At 41.5% G+C, this 18,891-nt stretch overlaps 2 protein-coding genes across 2 annotated transcripts; both read right to left on the reverse strand.

Moving 5' to 3' along the window:
• Positions 1-1,108: 1,108 nt before the first annotated feature.
• On the reverse strand, positions 1,109-3,532 carry C9H7orf25 (chromosome 9 C7orf25 homolog). Its single transcript, XM_060108318.1, has 2 exons — positions 3,374-3,532; positions 1,109-2,450 (listed from the first exon to the last, which is right to left on the reverse strand). The coding sequence occupies exon 2, from the start codon at positions 2,427-2,429 to the stop codon at positions 1,164-1,166; it is 1,266 nt and encodes a 421-aa protein (XP_059964301.1). The 5' UTR covers positions 2,430-2,450; positions 3,374-3,532; the 3' UTR covers positions 1,109-1,163.
• A 4,130-nt stretch (positions 3,533-7,662) lies between these two features.
• On the reverse strand, positions 7,663-18,832 carry PSMA2 (proteasome 20S subunit alpha 2). Its single transcript, XM_060108485.1, has 8 exons — positions 18,750-18,832; positions 14,885-14,961; positions 13,726-13,858; positions 12,128-12,250; positions 11,308-11,389; positions 9,734-9,807; positions 8,573-8,630; positions 7,663-8,485 (listed from the first exon to the last, which is right to left on the reverse strand). Exons 1-8 carry the CDS (start codon positions 18,788-18,790, stop codon positions 8,369-8,371), a joined length of 705 nt encoding a protein of 234 aa, XP_059964468.1. The 5' UTR covers positions 18,791-18,832; the 3' UTR covers positions 7,663-8,368.
• Between the last annotated feature and the right edge of the window lie 59 nt (positions 18,833-18,891).

Consider the following 18,891-nt stretch of genomic DNA (forward strand, 5'->3'; position numbering starts at 1 on the left):
CCTAGCACAATACGGACACAAAAATTTCTTTTTAATTACAACTGTGTCATGAAACAGGCATGGAATCTCCCTGCCACTGTCTCACGAGAGAGACGTAATAATGCAGCTGTCCCTGCCCACTTGCAAAAGGAATGAGAAAAGTAGTATTCATAATCCAAATACTGCTAATGTGGGGGGCATTTATATCTAAAAGTAAAACCTATTATTTTATATAATTCTTTTTCAATATATTCAAATTAATATTTAACCTTAAACACCTTAGGTTTGTAGTAGTGTGGCTGTTGTCTATCTTACCACGATGGTGTATCAAGAGATTCATGGGACTCCCATGATCAGAATTCCCTTTATTTCCTTCTGTATTAATGTCCTCTTCGTAAACATAACCACCAGACTGCACCTGACAGATAGCAATCAAATAAGTGTCTTTTCAATAACAGCCATAACTTTGGAGTCTAAAATCAATGGAAAACTATTACCAACCCATATCGATTGCTAAATCAATATAATGAAAAACAAGCTTCAGAGGTTTCTCCAGATATTTAATGCAAGATGCCATGTAGCCACAGTCCAAGAGATGTGGTTACCATTAGGGGAGTGGTAGCCCTACTGAATGAAACAAATCATAACACTGTGATACAGCTACAAGCCTTATATAGATGTATTTCTGCTCTAATTATAATGTAGCCAGTTTGATAAATAAGGTTGCCTCTTGTGCTTTTTTCCTACTTTAGGTTATATACCTTATAGATGAGACAGACAGTCAACCTGACTGGTTTAAGAGCTCTGAAGAGTATTATGTTTACTATAGACCTTTTTTTTTTTTTTCCAATTAAGAATGGGAAGAGGGGCCTCCCTGGTGGCGCAAGTGGTTGGGAGTCCGCCTGCCGATGCAGGGGATGCGGGTTCGTGCCCCGGTCTGGGAGGATCCCATGTGCCGCGGAGCGGCTGGGCCCGTGAGCCATGGCCGCTGAGCCATGGCCGCTGAGCCTGCGCGTCCGGAGCCTGCGCGTCCGGAGCCTGTGCTCCGCAACGGGGGAGGCCACAACAGTGAGAGGCCCGCATACCGAAAAAAAAAAAAAAAAAAAAAAAAAAAAAAAAAGAATGGGAAGACACAGCCTTTGGTATAAATAACTTATTCCCATGACAGTATTTAAAGGATATCATCAGTGTTCGTTGTCGGTTGTGCAGTCTTTTGGTAAGGGGGTAGCTAGGGCCTCTTTGCTCTCAGTAAGTGCTCTGGGCTGATGGATAAACACACTGAACTTAACACCCTGGTTGTTGGCAGCTCTGACAAAACCACTATTGGCAGTCATTGTGATGGCTTTTAGGGTGTCTCCTGTCCCAAAGATCGTTAATGAGCGGCTGTTGATTTTTGAACTGGACACTAGTTTCAAGGCACGCTCAGAAGGCTGGTCTGGGACCACATTAATTCGCTTAATTAGCATAGCAGCCCGCTCTCTCTCCCCGGGTCCTCCTAAGGTATCTAGGATAGACTGAAAGTCCTTGACCGCAGATTCGCAGGCAAACAACTCCTTGTCCTTCATAAATGCCTCCAGCTGTGGCAGAACCTGCTCTTTCCTCTCTTGCTCTGCTTGTTCGGTGAGCACTTTTTCTCTGAAGATAAAGCGGCAGCCTCCGTAGCTGAGGGCGGATACATATGTGATTAAAGTAGTAATGTCCAGGTTGGCTCTTGTGCACACGTCAACCTTGATCTCTGTTGGAAACGCGACACTTGCTAGGATGTTTTCTCGGTCTACTCTGGTCACCCGCAAAAGTTCGGGGCCATCATCATCTGATTCGCTCTCACTGGCCTGGAGCTCTTCACGGGGCTCTAACAGAGAGTTCACGGCTACTATGTCTCCCCTCACAGATACACCCATTTCTTTCAGCTTCTCGGCCATGGGGCTGGAGACACTGTTGTAAAATGCGAAGACGATGTGAGGGTTGCTGTACTGTACCGGCTGCTGGTGACTGGCCTGGAGGAAGTCTTCAGCCTGCTCAATGATGCTTTTGTCCCCATACTGCCCCCGGCCCAGCCAAATGTTATGCAGAGCTTCGGCCTTCCGGCCAATGGCTTTCACCCAAGTATGACCACCATTGGCAACGACATCCACCACAAGGGTCTGCTTTTCGCCCAAGGTGTCTGTGTAACCAAAGACATGGAGAACGCTGACCACGTCTTCCAGGTTTTCTGCCGATTCCACGATGGCTCTTAGGTGTGTCAGGTTAGTGCTCTGTAGATGGGACTCCTTAATGGCTACTTTCCCAGCTTCGACCTTCTGTAGGAATTTTAATTCTGCCTTCAGTTTGCTGCACAGCTTGGCACTACCTTCGATGCCACCTTTTCTTGACCTGGAGAGTGATTCTGCTCTCTTCATCAGTTCCTTGGCTATGGCGATCCATTCACAGAGCATGGAGTGTGCAGACATGCTGACAGCATTATGCCTTTCCTATGAAAAGAAACAAATCAACCGCAAGCAATTCTTCGCTCAGGATTCTAAGACTTCAATCGGACCACAAAGATTATGGAGGCCGGGTCTATGAATCTGGGATTCTGCGTGTCTGATTCTGGAGTGACTCCCTCCTCTGAGAGCTAAGGAAAGGATGATAGCTAGACTTCTGAACTGCTCCTTACGTCCGCTGGGTGCTAACACTCTTTGCGCCTTCATTTCTTCAGCTTGAAGGTCATGGGATCCACAGTATATCCCGGGTTAGGATAAAATGCAGGGGGCTGGCAACCTGCTACATAAAGAATTCCCTTATAAGCAGCCTTACTGTTCGGTTGTCGAGAAATTTTTAGTATAAGGGTCAAGATAAAAATGATTAAAATAAAAGTATCCACACAGACGACCTGGTGAACAAACTGTCCAAAACAGGAGACTCTCTCCTCAATTGACCACGCTAACCTTCCATGAGTGGGTCTCCTTCAACCTGCTGCCTCGTGATTTCCCAGGGGCACACGGTACACACGCCCAGGAATCCAGACCGCCTCGTACCTGCATGTGACGTCAACCCAGCCCATTTCTAAAGACCGAAGGCGCCCACCAACTTGGCTCCCGCTCCCACTCCGAGGAAAACGCCCGAAGATAAACTCCACGGAGCAGCCCGCGGCGGCCCGGGAGGGCGGGCCTGAGGTCGGCGGGGCCTTCCGGGCGGGCATCCGGCCCTGCTCGGTCCACCTGCGCCGCTGGCCCCGTCGGGCAGGCTCGGGCTCCAAGAGCCCCCACGGCCAGCGCCGGGACGGAGGCGCGGGCGGAGGGCGCTCGGCGGCTCGGCGCCCGCCACACACCCCGCCGACCCGGCCCAACCCCCTCCCGGCCTCGGAAGGGGGGCCCGGCCCCCCCACCCCCTCGCCCCTTCCCCGGCTCCTCACCTGCTGCGCCCAGGACCACGAGCGCGAACAGGCGGGCACGTGCGCGCGAGGCCGGGACCCGCAGAGTAACCTCACTGGGCAGCCCCCAACCCACTCCGGCCTCCGCTGCTGCTCCGCTGGCGCGAGCTCCGCCTGCGCCAGCCCCGCCGCCTCGGGCTTTTCCCGCGTCACGTGGCCCCGCGCCGGGTGACGCCGAGCCCGCTATTCCCAGGCGGCAGCGCGGCCTCCAGAGCGGGGCTGACGCTAGCGCGGCGGCCACGTTTGTTGAGGGAAGAGGCGTCTTCCACTCCTGCCGCGAGGCGAGCGCGGGGCGCGCGGCCCCGCCTGGCCCCAGGAAAGATGATCTCCCACTGGGGCACCGGCCGCTCGATCCCCAGCGAGCCAGGCAGGCTGAACCCGTATCCTAGCATCTAATCATGGTTAGACTTTGCCTGGGGCGGCAGTCGGTGCATTTTGGTGGAGAAAACCTCCCGATCGCGCCCACCTCCTCTCCGCGGGTCAAGTACACCGTTTTGCTATCAGGCTCAAACCCCTACGAGTGCCAGACAGTGGTTGTAGTCTTAGAAAAAGTTTGGCTCATTTTAACAGAAAACTGGCTGGAGAGGCTTGTCAAAGTTTTCACAGCTGGTAAGTGCTGTAGCTGGGATTTCTGACCCCACCCCAAAGCACTTGCCACTGCGCCATCACGGGCTCTCTCCATTATAAAGTGTCATATTAGAGACGCGCTACCTTTCTGAAGAGGACAAACGATGGGTGACTGGCTTCTGAAGGGCTGGGAAATTGATATTAGCTTTAGTAGAGTGTCCAGAGTCACCCATAAGTAAGGCTAATTTAAAAAATTTAAGAGGACTTTAAAATTAATCCTATGTCTGCCTGCTCCTTTCCTAAACCTTACTTAAATGACAGGAAAGGAATAAACCCACAAGACTAAAAAGAACAAGAGATGATTGCACATGAGGTATGTCGATACATTTTTCAAGACAAAGAGCAATAATGACACTTATTCAATGCTTATTATGTGGCAGGCATTGTTCCCAGTGCTTTTCAACATATTTATTCAATCCTCTGAGCCTAAAAGATATGGTTTAGAGTTAAGTCCGCCAGAGAGAGGTTATTTGAAGCCAGGAAGCCTCTCTGTGGAAGTAGTTAGCAGAGAGAAACTGCATCAAGTGATTCACAAAGCAGGACCCCAGGAAGGCGCTGAACTACAGATGCCTGGAAGGGGGGGGGGCAGTGAGGAGGGGCTGAAAGTGGGCGTTGCTTACATGTTGTATAAGGAACAGACACCAAGTCCTCTCTCCCGTCCTGTGGAGCTGGGACAGTTACCCATCCTTCCCCAGGTAGAAGTCGAGTTTATGATGTTGAAGACAGGGAATCAAGAGGGGTTCGAGATACATTATGAAAAGAGTTTAAGTTACGGTCCTGAACAGTAATATGCTGTCGGAACGCTGGCACTCCTGTCCCACTCCCCTCATCACCCTCTCCCTCAAACCCTTTCTCTGGAGAAACAGAGCAAATGAAAGACCACAGAGAAATGGTTTATAGGTGCTGATATTCGGCATCCCCCAGTAGGTAGGTTTGGGATTCACAAACACAGCACTTCCAAACATTTTTGTTTGGAATCTAAAGGAAACAGAAAGCAGAACAAAAAATAATTTTTTTTAATATCTTTAACTAGCATCCTCAGACAGAAGATATTTCAGCCATAAATCAAAGAATTTTGTTTTTAAAGGGGAGATAATGGAGTATAGGAAAGAGTTCTTCAAAATTAAAAATATCCCAAATCTTAAAAACATCAATAGAAAAGAAGAGTGTAAAAATCTACTAAAAAGTAGAATTTAAAAAATAGGTGAAAAATATAGCAAAAACAAAAGGCTCCAGTATCCAATTAATAGGAGTTTAAATGTGGAGACATTTCTTTCTAACCTAGAATTTTTAAACCCAGCCAATCAAGAGACAAGAGGAGAAGAAAGAGTTTCAAAGACGCAACCAGCTTGGATTAGAGCAGAAAGAGGGTTTCAAGAAACTTCTTGGAATGGTGCTGGGGGAGAGGGGCTGTGAAGGGTTGGGTGAGAACTGTCAGATTACCTTGTATCTGACAGTGAGGAAAACTGTGCAGAGGGTTTTGCAATGCCGTTAGTGGGTAACTGGCAAGAATTAGTGACAGCTACAGAGAAAACAAAGCAAAAAAGCGAGGAAAAGCAATCACAGTATACTTACATACCCCTAATAAAAATCTTTTATGCCAAACATTGTGATCTAATTAAAGCAGAAGGGAAGTGAGGGTGGTATAAGATTTCTAAATTCTATTCTTGCAGAATAAAATGGTTATATGATGGCTGAGCTTCAGGAATCCAGAAATAACCGTAATAAGCCTACTGTTTTGAAACACAGGAGTACCTGATGGAATACTTAAAATGGGAAAAGTGATGAAACTCAGGGACAGGGCCTCTGATCAAGTGTTAAAAGTTATCTAACTCTTAAAATAGGCTCATGCTTAGGAAGCTATCACTTAGTTGGCAGGCAGGTATTGCTGGTTCGATAATAAGGTCCTTGAGAGCAGGGTCAAGGGAGGAGTCTGAACTGAAGGAACCGTGTGAGGCAACGTGACATTAATACAGGACCACTGGACTGGGTTTCAGGAAATTAGGATTCTAAACCAAAGGAGTTACCAACTCTTACATGTTCTCAGGCACTTTACTGAATATCAGCTTGTGTTTCTTTACAACAGGGGCTCAGAGCTTGCCTACATTAATTAGCAAGGAGACGCGTGATAAAGAGCTGAAGTTAAGGCTTAGAGTTGGTGGTTTCAATCCATGAACATAGTCGAGAAATAGATGAAAAATCCTTTGATCACCTTTCTCACCTAATCAGTGTCCAATAAGCCAGCACTGGATAATTATAAAGATCAATATTACTTTTCTTCCTTATTTCCCTTTCCTTTTCAACTCCCTCTTCCCCCCCACATGTGTGAATTTTAAACATTTCCATGTTTCACCGCTAATAATTGTTTTGCAGACTTGGATTCACGGTTCAGTTGAGGAACTGGAAGAGAAAAACAAGTGGAGGCAAATTTTTTAAGATACAAAAAAATTGGACCAAAAATGGAGAGGGGAATGTATATTAGGAGCATTATGATACTTAAATAAGGTTAAAAGAAGCTAGAATCCACTGGCTAGAAATGACAGAAGAGTCGGAGAACATTCAGGGATGCATAATGGGTTGTCAGACCAAAAACCTGAGTTGCCCAAGAACTGGAACAAAAGGGGACAACTGAAAATTAAGGTCAATGAAAAGAACAAACTGAGAACCAAGGGAGTTCTAGGCAGCTTCAGCTGAACTGGGCTTTGTACTTAATGGGGCAAGAGGCAGAGAATAGAACCTGGACACAGATCTGCTTCAGCTAATTCTTCCTCTCTTTATTCCATAGGACTTACTGTGTTAGCACCCAATAAGAACCTCCACGTGCTTTCTTTTTGTCCTAAATAAAAATGCCTTTACTCTTCCCTTCTTTGATTTGTAGAATTTTGGCATTCCTCTGGTTTCTTAATATTGGACATTAGAGAGAGCCTAAACAAATTCAAAGGAGCTAAAACTTATGGGGTACTTAACCATTAACCCTGCCAGGCCTTTCACTTGCATAATCAAGTTTAGTCCTGAGAAAACACTCGAGATAATTACTTTGTGCAGTCACTCGGCCAGTTAAGTGGGAGAGTTGAGACCTAACTCCAAAAACCATTCCTTTTTAACACTAAGTTCTCCTTCTAGTGTGCTGGATTCACAATGTACCAAGAGCCGACGAGGAGAGACTGTTATGTTAAATGAGGCCTTCAAGACAAATGTCTAGAAATAGGTCAAGTTGGTATCTCCCATCTCCCATCATAATGCTTCAGCCACTACAGGGGTGTTACAGTGACAGCGGGTAGAACTGGGAATCCCGACAAAAATGCTCCAAGATAAGGCTCTTGCCTAAAGAGCCTAAACTTGGCTAGATCATAATCAAGATCTTTTGAGCCACATTTAAATCACAGAAATGCCCACGATCTCTTTGTCCGTAAGAACAGTGACATTCATAAACTCAATGTTCTGTGAGCAAGACTAATGACATGATTTCTCTTATCCTATGATGCCTTAAAAACAAAAAAAGAAAACTAAGTGCTATGCCCTCACATATAATGAAAACAGGCTTCAGGTACCCCATTATCTGCTTGCTTCTATGAGCCTTAATTTGCAGTGAAGGTTCTGATTACACTGAGATTACATGAACGAGGGAGAGACTTAAGCCATAATTTTGACATTTAAGTATTAGTATTTTATTTCCAGCACTCATGTTCATCCTTGAGTTAAAAAGGTTTAGTAGATTCTAGGGGGCTCTTTTTAAATACATTTACCTACTTGCGATGGAAAAACCAACAGGAACTAGCACACCATTTTTTATGTATGTACATAATAGATCTCCTATAGGAGACTGTTTGGCTTAGCACTCTTGGCAGCTCCAGTGCAATCTCACAGAGTATGCTAGGGTTTCACTGACCCCCACTTGATGGTGCCTGAAAAACATCTATGCTTCCACCTTGTCTCAGAATCCATGAAAGTCTGCAGATTCTCCCAGCTCTAAAAGCAGTGATGTTTACCCAAATCAGCGTTTTGCTTTACTGAAGCAGACATCTGACAGCAAAGAGAGTAACAAGATTTGACTTAACCCAAACTGCATGAGGACTAAAGACAGTTTCACCATTCTGCTTTGTAATGTAGTTTCCAGAAATCAACTGTGATGAAAAGCAGGATATAACTATGTTAAAATTTTACTAATTCCTAAAAAGCAGGAAGTTGAATTTAACGGTTTATTATGATTTATAAGTCTCATTTTAAAAACATCAGTCCATCAAACCATGTAGAAATAAGTATGCAAAAAGTCTGCAAAACAAAAACATACTTTAAACATGTTTCAGTAGAGAGGTTATCTGAAATTCCAGATTTTCAGTCCCTTCACTGTTATGCAATGGCAGCCAGGTAATCCTTAACTTCAGTGGGAGTCAGCCTCCTAAATCCGGCTTCATTGCAGATGCCAACTTCTATGTTATCTTCTGTCATCTGCCCTTCAAAGCTTTCCTGATCAAGAGGGAGGGAAAAATTTCAATTTTCTAAGCAGTTAATTATACAACCACTACAAATCCAACTGTTAGATATTGAACTAACCTTTAGGGTTAATATGGCTGTATGAATGGCATCTTCAAGTTCCAGATCTTCATTATATCTGAAGAATTTTTTGAAAAAAAACCCCAATGATTTACGGCACTGTTAACATTATTTATGACTATGTAAACACAATGATAGCAACAGCGTAAGATTTCTTAAACATCTAAAACACTCTTAAAAATATTAAGTTACAGATGAATTCTTTTCGTCACCTCACTGAGCTAGCTGCCCCGATAAGAAACTGACAATTATTTGGTGTGCATTCCCGACATCATGAAGAGCGTAACCCTAACGTGAGTTTATTTTAGTAAACTTCCTTAAGTATAAACATTTTAATACAATCAGAGTGTGGTGGCAATATTATAACAATTTATAAAAATAAAGCAGAGAAATCAGACTTTTGCTAAAATTTCTTATGTTTTTTATGTTTGGAAGACTCACTAATATGTAAAAGGAAAAAAAATTGCTTTAAAATCCTAAGCTTATTTAAATTTACCAATTAATCCTGAGTCTAAGATTTTTAAATAATCTTAACATGAATATTATGTGAAAATGTACCGAGAAGGTTCATTTGGTGGTTAAAATCAATTGCGAACCTTTCCCATTCAAAATGTAGGACATTTTTTGGTGGGCTACAATAATGCTGAGACTAGAATACAGCTGGAAGTAAGTGAGAGCAGCCTGCTGTGCTGACAGGACAGATTTTTACATATCGCTCCACTTTTTATCAAGTATATACATCACAACTTTAATCCACCATCAACACCGGGTTTGGCTTCGTAATTTTTTTTTGTAATTGTCAAAATGTAAGCTGTTATCACTTACATCATTTAGAAATTTTCCTCCCCAATTTTTTTACTCCAAATCCAATGGTCTTTTTTTTTTTTTGAGATAGGAGGAAAAATGAAGTAAAAAAATAAAAATTATATTTAGGAAAAAAAGCATGAGAATGCAGAAAGAGAAGTTCATAAGAAATGAATATTACCACTTAATATATTGAAGGCCGGGGAGCCAGAGTAGAGAAAAGTTTGTTTGTTCTATCAGGTAAATAGGCTTGAATACACAGTCATACAACAAATTTGTTTAGATTCATGATATTATTTAAACAGAGCTGAAAACTGTAAAGTAAGTTTGCTAATGAATCTAGTTTTATGAGCCCACCTTTTCTCAAGGAAAGTTTTCCCATTCACATAGTTCTTTCCCATTGCTGTGGCTTTCCAGGCAAAGTAAGCTCCCTAGTCAGGAAGGGAAGAGGAAAAGAACATTTTAAATCATTAACCTAATTACTTAGGATGCTGACATTTATGTCTCAGTTCAATAATTCGTCTCTAACTTCTAAGGTCACAAATATTTACTGGAATGCAACGGAATACATCATAGAATACGTTAGTGGGATAAATAACAAAAAGGCATGAAGAAACTTTTGGAGGTTATGGAGAAGTCCAGCATCTTCACTGTAGTGATGGTTTTCTCAGGCATTTACATACATCAAAAACCCATCGAATTGTACACTTTAACTATGCGCAACTTACTGTACAAAATTTATGTAAAAAAAAAAGAAACTGAGGTTAACTTAGAGCAAATAATCAAAAGTAATATTGTAGCTTACTAGGATTGAAGGGCTCTAGAAATCTGTCATATATATCTGAAAAATGGTGACCAGTTGTTCAGCAGCAGCAGCAAATAAATTAAAAAGACACAGCTTTGCATTAAAATTTTTCAAAGGTGTTGGTATTTTGTAACCTAATGTTGAATGAAAGCAGCAGCAGTATGTCCTATATAACATGACTCATCTATTGAAAAAATACATACACACACGTACACACAGACACTGAAAGAAACAGACCAAACATATTTTAAAAGAAGCAACTGCCTTTTAGACATAACAGGGGAAAAAGGGCAAAAGGTGAAAGCTGGATGCCAGTGTAGCTGGCTCTGCTACCCCCAGGAAAGGGAGGTAAGAGGGCATGTCATTTAGCTTCAGAAGCTCAGATATGGGGTAACAGACACTGTCAAAGTTCCCTAAATACTTAATTCTTCTGATTTAAGTAATAACCAATCTATCTTTTTTTTGCCTTTTCAGATTACAAAGCTAGTCTGAATTGAGTGAACTTGCCATTATCTAGTGACCTATAAACTATGAAAGATCAGTTTCTAATCACGAGTTTTTTCTTCCAGGTCTCCTCACAGCAAACATGAGTGACAGATGTGAGACGTGTGGAGGAGTGGTACCCTCTACAGACACCTGCTAACCTGAACACCAATCTTCTGCTTTAGAGCAGACAACTCACCCGTTTTGCAAAACATCGAATTCAAGATGGACATCAATATTTGTACAGGAAGAGTCACACTGAAGTCAGCCCCAAGATTAAACTGACTGCAGAGGGCACTGCCCCCACCCACACCCTTACCTTTAATTATAATTTTTTAAAAGTAAAAGAATTCCACAGATTTAAAGAGACTTGATAACAACTATTTCAACTAATCATTCAAGGTATGTGAAGTCAAGCAACATACCAGAAGAACACGGGGAGCAGAACTAAAGTAGCTTCCTTATCAGAAGACTGAATTACCAACCTTTTAAACGTGCAAGTGAATATATACTACTTCTAAAGCCCAAATGAAAAACAAAAAGAGAAAATACTCTACTTTTTAAGCTTTTTATGGCTTCTGTTTTTACTAGATATTTAAAGAGCCCTTCGACAAATCCCTCAAATACATCTAATGATACTTACAGATGGATCTGACTGAAATAAATATGGTCGTCCCTCATTCCAACCACAAATAAGTAAAGAAACTCCAAATGGACGAACACCACTGAAGAGAGAGAAATGAAAATTACTTGCCATCTTCATGGTGTTAAAGTCAACCTAAGCTAAGAATTTATTAATACCCTCAAGTATAGCAAGTGATCAGGTAAACCGAATTAGACTTCTATAAGTTCCTTAAAACGTATTTAACACCATTCTAAACAAATCAATTCAAAATGAATCTTCTTTATGGCACTGAGGAAAGACAGTCAAATCATTTTGGTAAATGGAGTGATACAAACATCAGGGTTAATAAGTATGGAGTAACAGTGTCCTAACAAAATGACACATTTCAACAAACGCAGCTTTTCCACCGGCTTTACAAATCAGCAGCTACCTCACCCGTGTTCACACCCAAGCTGAAGAACACTGGAATTAAATAAACACGGATGTGTCAAAGAGTTATTGCTTTCATCATGTGCTTATAATCATTTCTGGTTAGAAGATAAATTTGGAAGCAGCAATGACTGTCTGCCCATACAGAAATGTTTTAATTACTAGCAAAAGGACTTTATCTAGAAGTTGGTTTCTGCTACTATACGAACAGCAAGAAAACATTCCCATTTTCTCTTTAAAAAAATATTGCGGGTCCAGTTAAGATCAGAAATGTTCATCATAGTGATTTTTTCCACTGATTAAGGAAATATAGGAATACTAAGCCCTCTTTTTAAAAAAAAATATGTCTACTCATAAAATGATTTTTTTTCTAATTCATGACACATTTCAAGTAATAAAATCAACCTACCCTGACTGGGTGTATTCTTGCATCACGGAAGCTACTCTCTGTACCAGCTGAGCTGTGGGAATGGGCTCTTGGTAAACGAGATAGTATTGTTGAGCTAGTTTTCGAGCTCTGTGCACAAGCACTCTGACAAACAGAAAAGAAATAAGATTTAATTAAAACTCAGATGCTTTACTATCTAAAGACTCATTCTCCTTCTATAGGCATATACCTATAGCACAAGTTTGACATGTATCTCTAATAGCAGCTCTTAGCTCTAAGCCAGTCTTGTTCTTACATCTGATTATGGTTAATTTACAAGAAAATATCAGAGCGTCACTGAGGAGACAAACCATAGATGAACAAGAACAAGGCAAAAGGAAGGAAACTATGGACCGGGGGGTACCCATTAGCTTAGCAGCCACGGCTCTAGCGTATGCAAGAACTTTATAACTCGCCACAGCGTCTTCAAGATTGTGCCCCCCTTATCCCAAGGGCAGGCACCCTGCCTTTTTATATTTCACTCCAGGCAACAGGCTAATACACACACACACACACACACACACACACACACACACACACACACACACACGCGTTCAGGCATATTTTTCTCACTCGGCCTCAATCTTGTTCCACAGACTGGAATTCAAACAGATTATGAACAATAATTCCAGAGATTAATGAACAACGTGAAACTAATTATAACGTCAAATAATGTAAAATTTGTCAAAAGTGTAACAATTAAATATACTAGCAAGAGAAGCAGGATTTACCTTTACCTGCTCGTGTACTAATCTGAGCTCAGGACATTATCCCTCTGAACAATTCTCCCGTGGTGTCAGTTTATTCTGTGAGTGCTAGTGAGCTGCAGTCTCCCTTCCGTGCAGTGGTAAGAGAACCCACTGTAGTGAATCCTGATCACGTGCCAGTGACACTGGTGCTTTTTCTAACTCATGAAATTTTGGCTCCACCTATCTTACTCCACAAAATCAAGAATGAAGTAATAATATTCCTTTTGCTTCTTAAATGACAAACAGAAAGCTGCCAGTCTCTTTAAACCTGCTGGTACCCTGATGTAACAGGATTACTCTCTTCCTGTGAAATATCAAAGGAGTGATTATATAAACATCTGGATCCAGACTGGCTGTCATACTCCACAACTTTCAGTGCCCTTTTGAGAATTCTGTCCCTTTGCTAAAAACAGAACTAAATAAAAGGAGGTTAACTCTGGATGGTATGCTTTCTTTTGCTGTCTGACAACTTTTAAAAAATATAGTTTATTATGACATGTATTGCTTTTGTTGTTTTTAAAATACATTTAGAGAACAGCAAAGCCCCTGCTGAGCCCTTGGATGGTAGCAGAGGGATTATGATCAGAAGGGAAAACCACTGAACAGAGATGAGAGGGGTAAGTATCCATCTCCTCTTTTACAAGTGAGTGGCACTGAGTTCTTCTCCTTCAAATAAGCCCCAGTCTGTCTCATACTGGCAAACTAAGTTCAGCTGCCAATGATGAGAAGTTGGGAGATTAAAGGAAAAACATCCTTTGATTTTTCCCCTCAAAGTATAGATTACAAGGAATTCACGAGATGGTGAGAAAAAGAACAAAGGGTACAAGGTACCTGTAATCTGGGCCCATGCCGCTATACACCAAACCTATATGCTTGGTGATTGGTTCCACTTTGTGGACACTTCGCTCGTCATACAATATGGATTTCTGTTTCTTCTCAGTTGCCAAGACCACACCATTTGCAGCTTAAAAAAAAAAAAAGGCTTAAATGTTATTTAAAGACTCTGCTTCAACAGTTTTCTAGTTGCAGAAGCATTTCAGCCAAACTCCTTTATTTCTTCTTAGTTATAAAACCTTTTCTTCTGGATTTCCATATTAAAATTACCCAAGGAAAGGTAAATCACCTTTCCCTCACTGGTCATCTCTATTGCACTAAGACATCCCTCAGCTACAGGTATTACACAACTTTTCTTAAGAAAAGTCCATATGTTTTAAGATAATGGAATTCTGCCTACTTGGCCTACTGTTCTTATAATCTGAAATTTTACAACCAATGATATGTTTTTTATAAGTTATCTTTAAGTTTTATGATTAACCTTTTCTAAGTTATGGAAAGAATAAAAACTGCCAGAGAACAGTGATACATAATCAGTGGAAAAAACAAAATACTTAGTTTTCTGAATAGGAAAGACTGTTTGTGGGTTATCACAATAGATAAAGGTGCTATATTTATTTTGAAAAAAAAATTAATCATCTTCTTTGGTTTATTACTTTCTTTAAACATCAAAATACTGTAGATTAACAAAAAGAACTGTTGGAACTTCCCTGGTGGCGCAGTGGTTAAGAATCCGCCTACCAACTCAGGACAGGGGTTCAAGCCCTGGTCTGAGAAGATTCCACATGCCATGGAGCAACTAAGCCCGTGCACCACAACTACTGACCCTGTGTTCTAGAGCCCGCGAGCCACAACTACTGAGCCCATGAGCCTAGAGTCTGTGCTCCGCAACAAAGAGAAGCCACCACAATGAGAAGCCTGCGCACCGTAACAAAGAGTAGCCCCCGCTCGCTGCAACTAGAGAAAGCCCGCGCACAGCAACAAAGATCCAACGTAGCCAAAAATAAATAAATAAATAAATTTATAAAACAAAGGAACTGTTAAAAAATTATGCTACCACAGCTATTTACTTTTACATTAATTACCTATTAATTCCAAAAGAACACATTATGACAACTAATAACAGGAATCTGAAATGAATGAAGCATTTAATTACCTTTAATTCCCACTGAAGGGGCTCCTCCAGCTACAGCAGCCAAAGCATATTCAATCTGGACAAGTTTACCAGATGGGCTTAAAGAGAAACAAAGGTATTGCTAAATTCACATTCTCAAATACTTATTAGAGGAACACCTCTGAGAAAGGGCAGGTAAATAGGCCAAATCCATTAATCAGCACCAAGGAATAGCTGGGCTTTGAAAATTTATCATGAAGTTGTACGGAAACTAAGTTTATTCATAGTGTAACATTAATCTCTTTCCTTAGGTTGTTTTTTCTTGTCTGCCACTTAAAGCAGCATCATTACTGTTGCCTTTCACCACTTACCAACCTTGTGACTTTGGGCAAATTACTTAATCTGTGTCTCAGTTTTCTCATCTGTAAAACGGGGATAATAGTAGTATAGTAGTTACCTATCAATATTTCAAAGGTTGTTGTGAAGATTAAATGAAGCGATGCCTTTTGTTTCTGGCACAAAATTAGCAGCAAGCAAATACCAAATAGTAATATTATTAAGAACATGTATGTGTCTGTTAAATACCAGATAACAGCAAACAATCCATGTGGGTGGAGTTAAACATTTTATAAAGCAGACATGGCCTAAGACATAAAACCTAGATATCAGTCACAACAAAGCATTTGCTATATATTACAAAACTATTTCGAGATGCCATGAGCTGGTTAAATACCAAATAGTAATATTATTAAGAACGTGTATGTGTCTGTTAAATACCAAATAACAGCAAACAATCCACGTGGGTGGAGTTAAACATTTTATAAAGCAGACATGGCCTAAGACATAAAACCTAGATATCAGTCACAACAAAGTATTTGCTATATAATACAAAACTATTCCGAGATGCCATGAGCTGGTTATACTTAACATTTCTGGTTCCATGAGTTTGGCAGCCAAATGCTACTAGCTAGGCCCAAACTGGCTTTTTAGGTCACATTTTATTTCGATCTAGCTGTTGAGTTAGAACAATTACTATAAATGTCACCAACCTTTCTATTTTATTGACAAAGTCCTTGAATGAAAGTAACTTGTCCAAAGCGACACACAGCTAGGTCCACATCTCCAGTCTACTTCTGAAAATATAATCTTCAGTTTCAGAAGGTCATCTATGTTATCTTCACAAAATTATAGATACTCTCTTTGTCACTCAAGTCTCAACTCACACCATCCCACCTTGCTCCAGACACACAACTACTCTTAACATTCAAAGACCCCTCTGACAAGCTAACCCCTCTGTCTTCAATGCACTTCACCACTGTCTGGTGAACTCCTTCCAAGTCATCCTCCACCCCTTAGTAGAAATGTCATGTCCTCAGGGAAGCTGCCCTGACCACCCAGACTAGGTTGAATCCCACACACTCACACCTATACTGTCCTATGCTTCCTCTTTGGCTAAGATTCATCGTACTTGAATTATTTTTTCAACATTTACAAAGTGTAAGCTCTGTTCAGTCAGTACTCCAATACACAGCCTATGACCAGGTTCATTTGACTGACAGACACACATCTAGACCTATTTAAGGAATAAGCCTATAGGGGCGGCAGTTTAAAGACTGTTAAATGACAAAATTAGCTGACTTGAGCAGAATAACAGCAATAAGCATTTAAATTTTTAAAATTAGGTCGTACTTGTTTTCCTTTAATGGCCCCTATTTTGATAATCATATCATGACTTTCTGGGTCCATCCAGCTTTCAATTATTCTTCAAGACCTAGTTCAAATACCTCTGGGGACATTTTAAAGGATTAGGTAAACTTAAAAGTTAGCTTTTCTTCTGTGGCCATAATCACACATATACACTTCTATCATTGCATCTTTCTGTATGAAAGCTCACTAACCTGGGAGCTCACCGAGCTATCAACCGTCTTTGTATTCAATCATGCCACTACCCAATTCCAAAGCACCAGCATCTCTACCAGGGATAACTGAAATATCCGTCTAACTAGTTTTTATCTTTTCCATTCTTACTTCCCTTCCCTCACCCGGAGTTACTTTTGTACCATGTCATTCCCCATTTAAATCCTATAATAACTTCCTGGTTCACTTACAATAAAAGCTCCTTACTCTGGCCTACAGGGCCCTGCAAAATTGGCCTGACCCATGCACACTCTCTGCTCATTATACTCTAACACACTGGCCTTCTTATCAGTTCGGTCCTTCTCAACTTTGGCACTTTCATACATGCTCTTCCCTCTGTCTGCAACTCTCTCTACCCTAAATCTTCGAACAGTTGGCTCCCTTTCATCTTTCAGTCCCCCAGAACACTGGTCTTTCCTGACTACCCAATCTGAAGTTTTGCTCCTTCTTTCTCCCTCTCTTGATAAATATTCCTGAGTAAAGGAAAAACATTCTTCAGAATGCATTAGTAGGCACCCATTTGTTTATCCACTTATTGTCAATATCCCCAACTAAATGTAATCCACAAGAACACCTCCTATAGTATAGTCTCTTGTCATTCCACCTTTAGTAGTTTAACTCTGAGTACAACAGGCTGGAAACAAATCTTTTAATCTAAAACAGAAATGCACTATCATGTTAAAAAACAAAAGAGTGTGTTTTAATAAGGAAATTTACTATAGAAAGATTCAGTCCCTGCTAACATATGGTTGTTTTATGTTTCGGCTCCACTAAGATTACACTCTCTTAAAGATAAAGGTCCAGGTTTGCTTTGTTCACGAATATGAACAGTAACTACTTGGCAAACATTGCTCCCTATTGTTGTATATGATGAGACCTTTTATTAAAAGAAAGGTATTTTAGCATTTTAAGAAGACGTCGCACAGTAATGGAAAGTGTATTAAATTTGTCGTCAGAAAGAACCCAGTCTGAATGTTAACTCAGCTACTCACCTATGACCAGGGACGAGTTAATTTGCCTGAGCTGTGGTTAGCTCATCTGTAAGGTGCTGAGATAATTTATCACAGATGGTAGCCCAAAGAGATGGACTAAGCTCCACCCACACAGAAAGTCCTCAACAAGTCAGATGCGGCCCGCCTTCAGCAGTCAGATAAGAATACATTTTAATTAAACGGGGCATCACTGGTCTGTAGGAAAATGGCCAAATTGAATCCTTCCCCAGTCGACTTATTAAATCCTTTGGTGACGGTTTTCTTACATTGGGAATGATGATAGTTTAACTCAAGTTTACTTTGAAAAATATACTTATCTACCTGTTCTAAAATAAAAAAGCCTACAATCTTTTTTTTAAATAAATATAACCCCTTCCCAAAATAATAGCCAAAACGCAAATGTAGCCTAGTAGTTTGGCGCCTACAAAGACTAGAGAATAGAAAGATAAATAACGCTTTCACTTTCAGTCCTTAAGCTTCCAGTAGCGGCACCAAAGAAAACGAAAGCAGGAAGAGGTTTCGAGAGACATTAGTGACAAACGGAGACTAAGACTCGGACCAAACTGTAAAGTTAGGGCTTTCCGAGAAAAAGGGACCCCATAGGTCTGACCAAGATTCCGAGCTCCGAATCAGGCCTAGTTCGGTCAGAAAGGAAATCTTGAATTCTGAACGGGACACCCGGAGACAGCTAATGCAAAGCTACTTTCTTCCCTAATCTCCAAAGCTAAAGAAAATCCCTGGGTGAGGGCCTCAACCTCCAGCAGCGTCAAGGTCGGTCGCCCCGGACCCCCCAACTTGCGTTCCCACGGCCCCCAGGCACTACTGCTCCCCAGGCCGCGGGAGGGCCCTGCAAATGACTTTGCAAAGTTGCATTTCCACCCCCATTCCCTACTGGGCCCTCCGGAACCACCAAGCCAGAGACCAGGACGGTAAAAACCGGGTCAGCAGAGTTCCTGCAACCTCGGTTACGAGGAGGACCTCCGGGGCCCCTTCCATACCTGAATGTAGTCAGCGAAAAGCTGTAACCACGCTCCGCCATCTTTACCCGAAGACCCAGCGCACATCCGCACACATGCGCACTGCGGCCCGTTTCCTTTCATTTCCCCTCCCCGCGCCTTCCTTTCCCTCTCTCTGATTGGA

Source organism: Mesoplodon densirostris, chromosome 9, assembly GCF_025265405.1.
Source record: "Mesoplodon densirostris isolate mMesDen1 chromosome 9, mMesDen1 primary haplotype, whole genome shotgun sequence".
Classification (NCBI taxonomy): domain Eukaryota; kingdom Metazoa; phylum Chordata; class Mammalia; order Artiodactyla; family Ziphiidae; genus Mesoplodon; species Mesoplodon densirostris.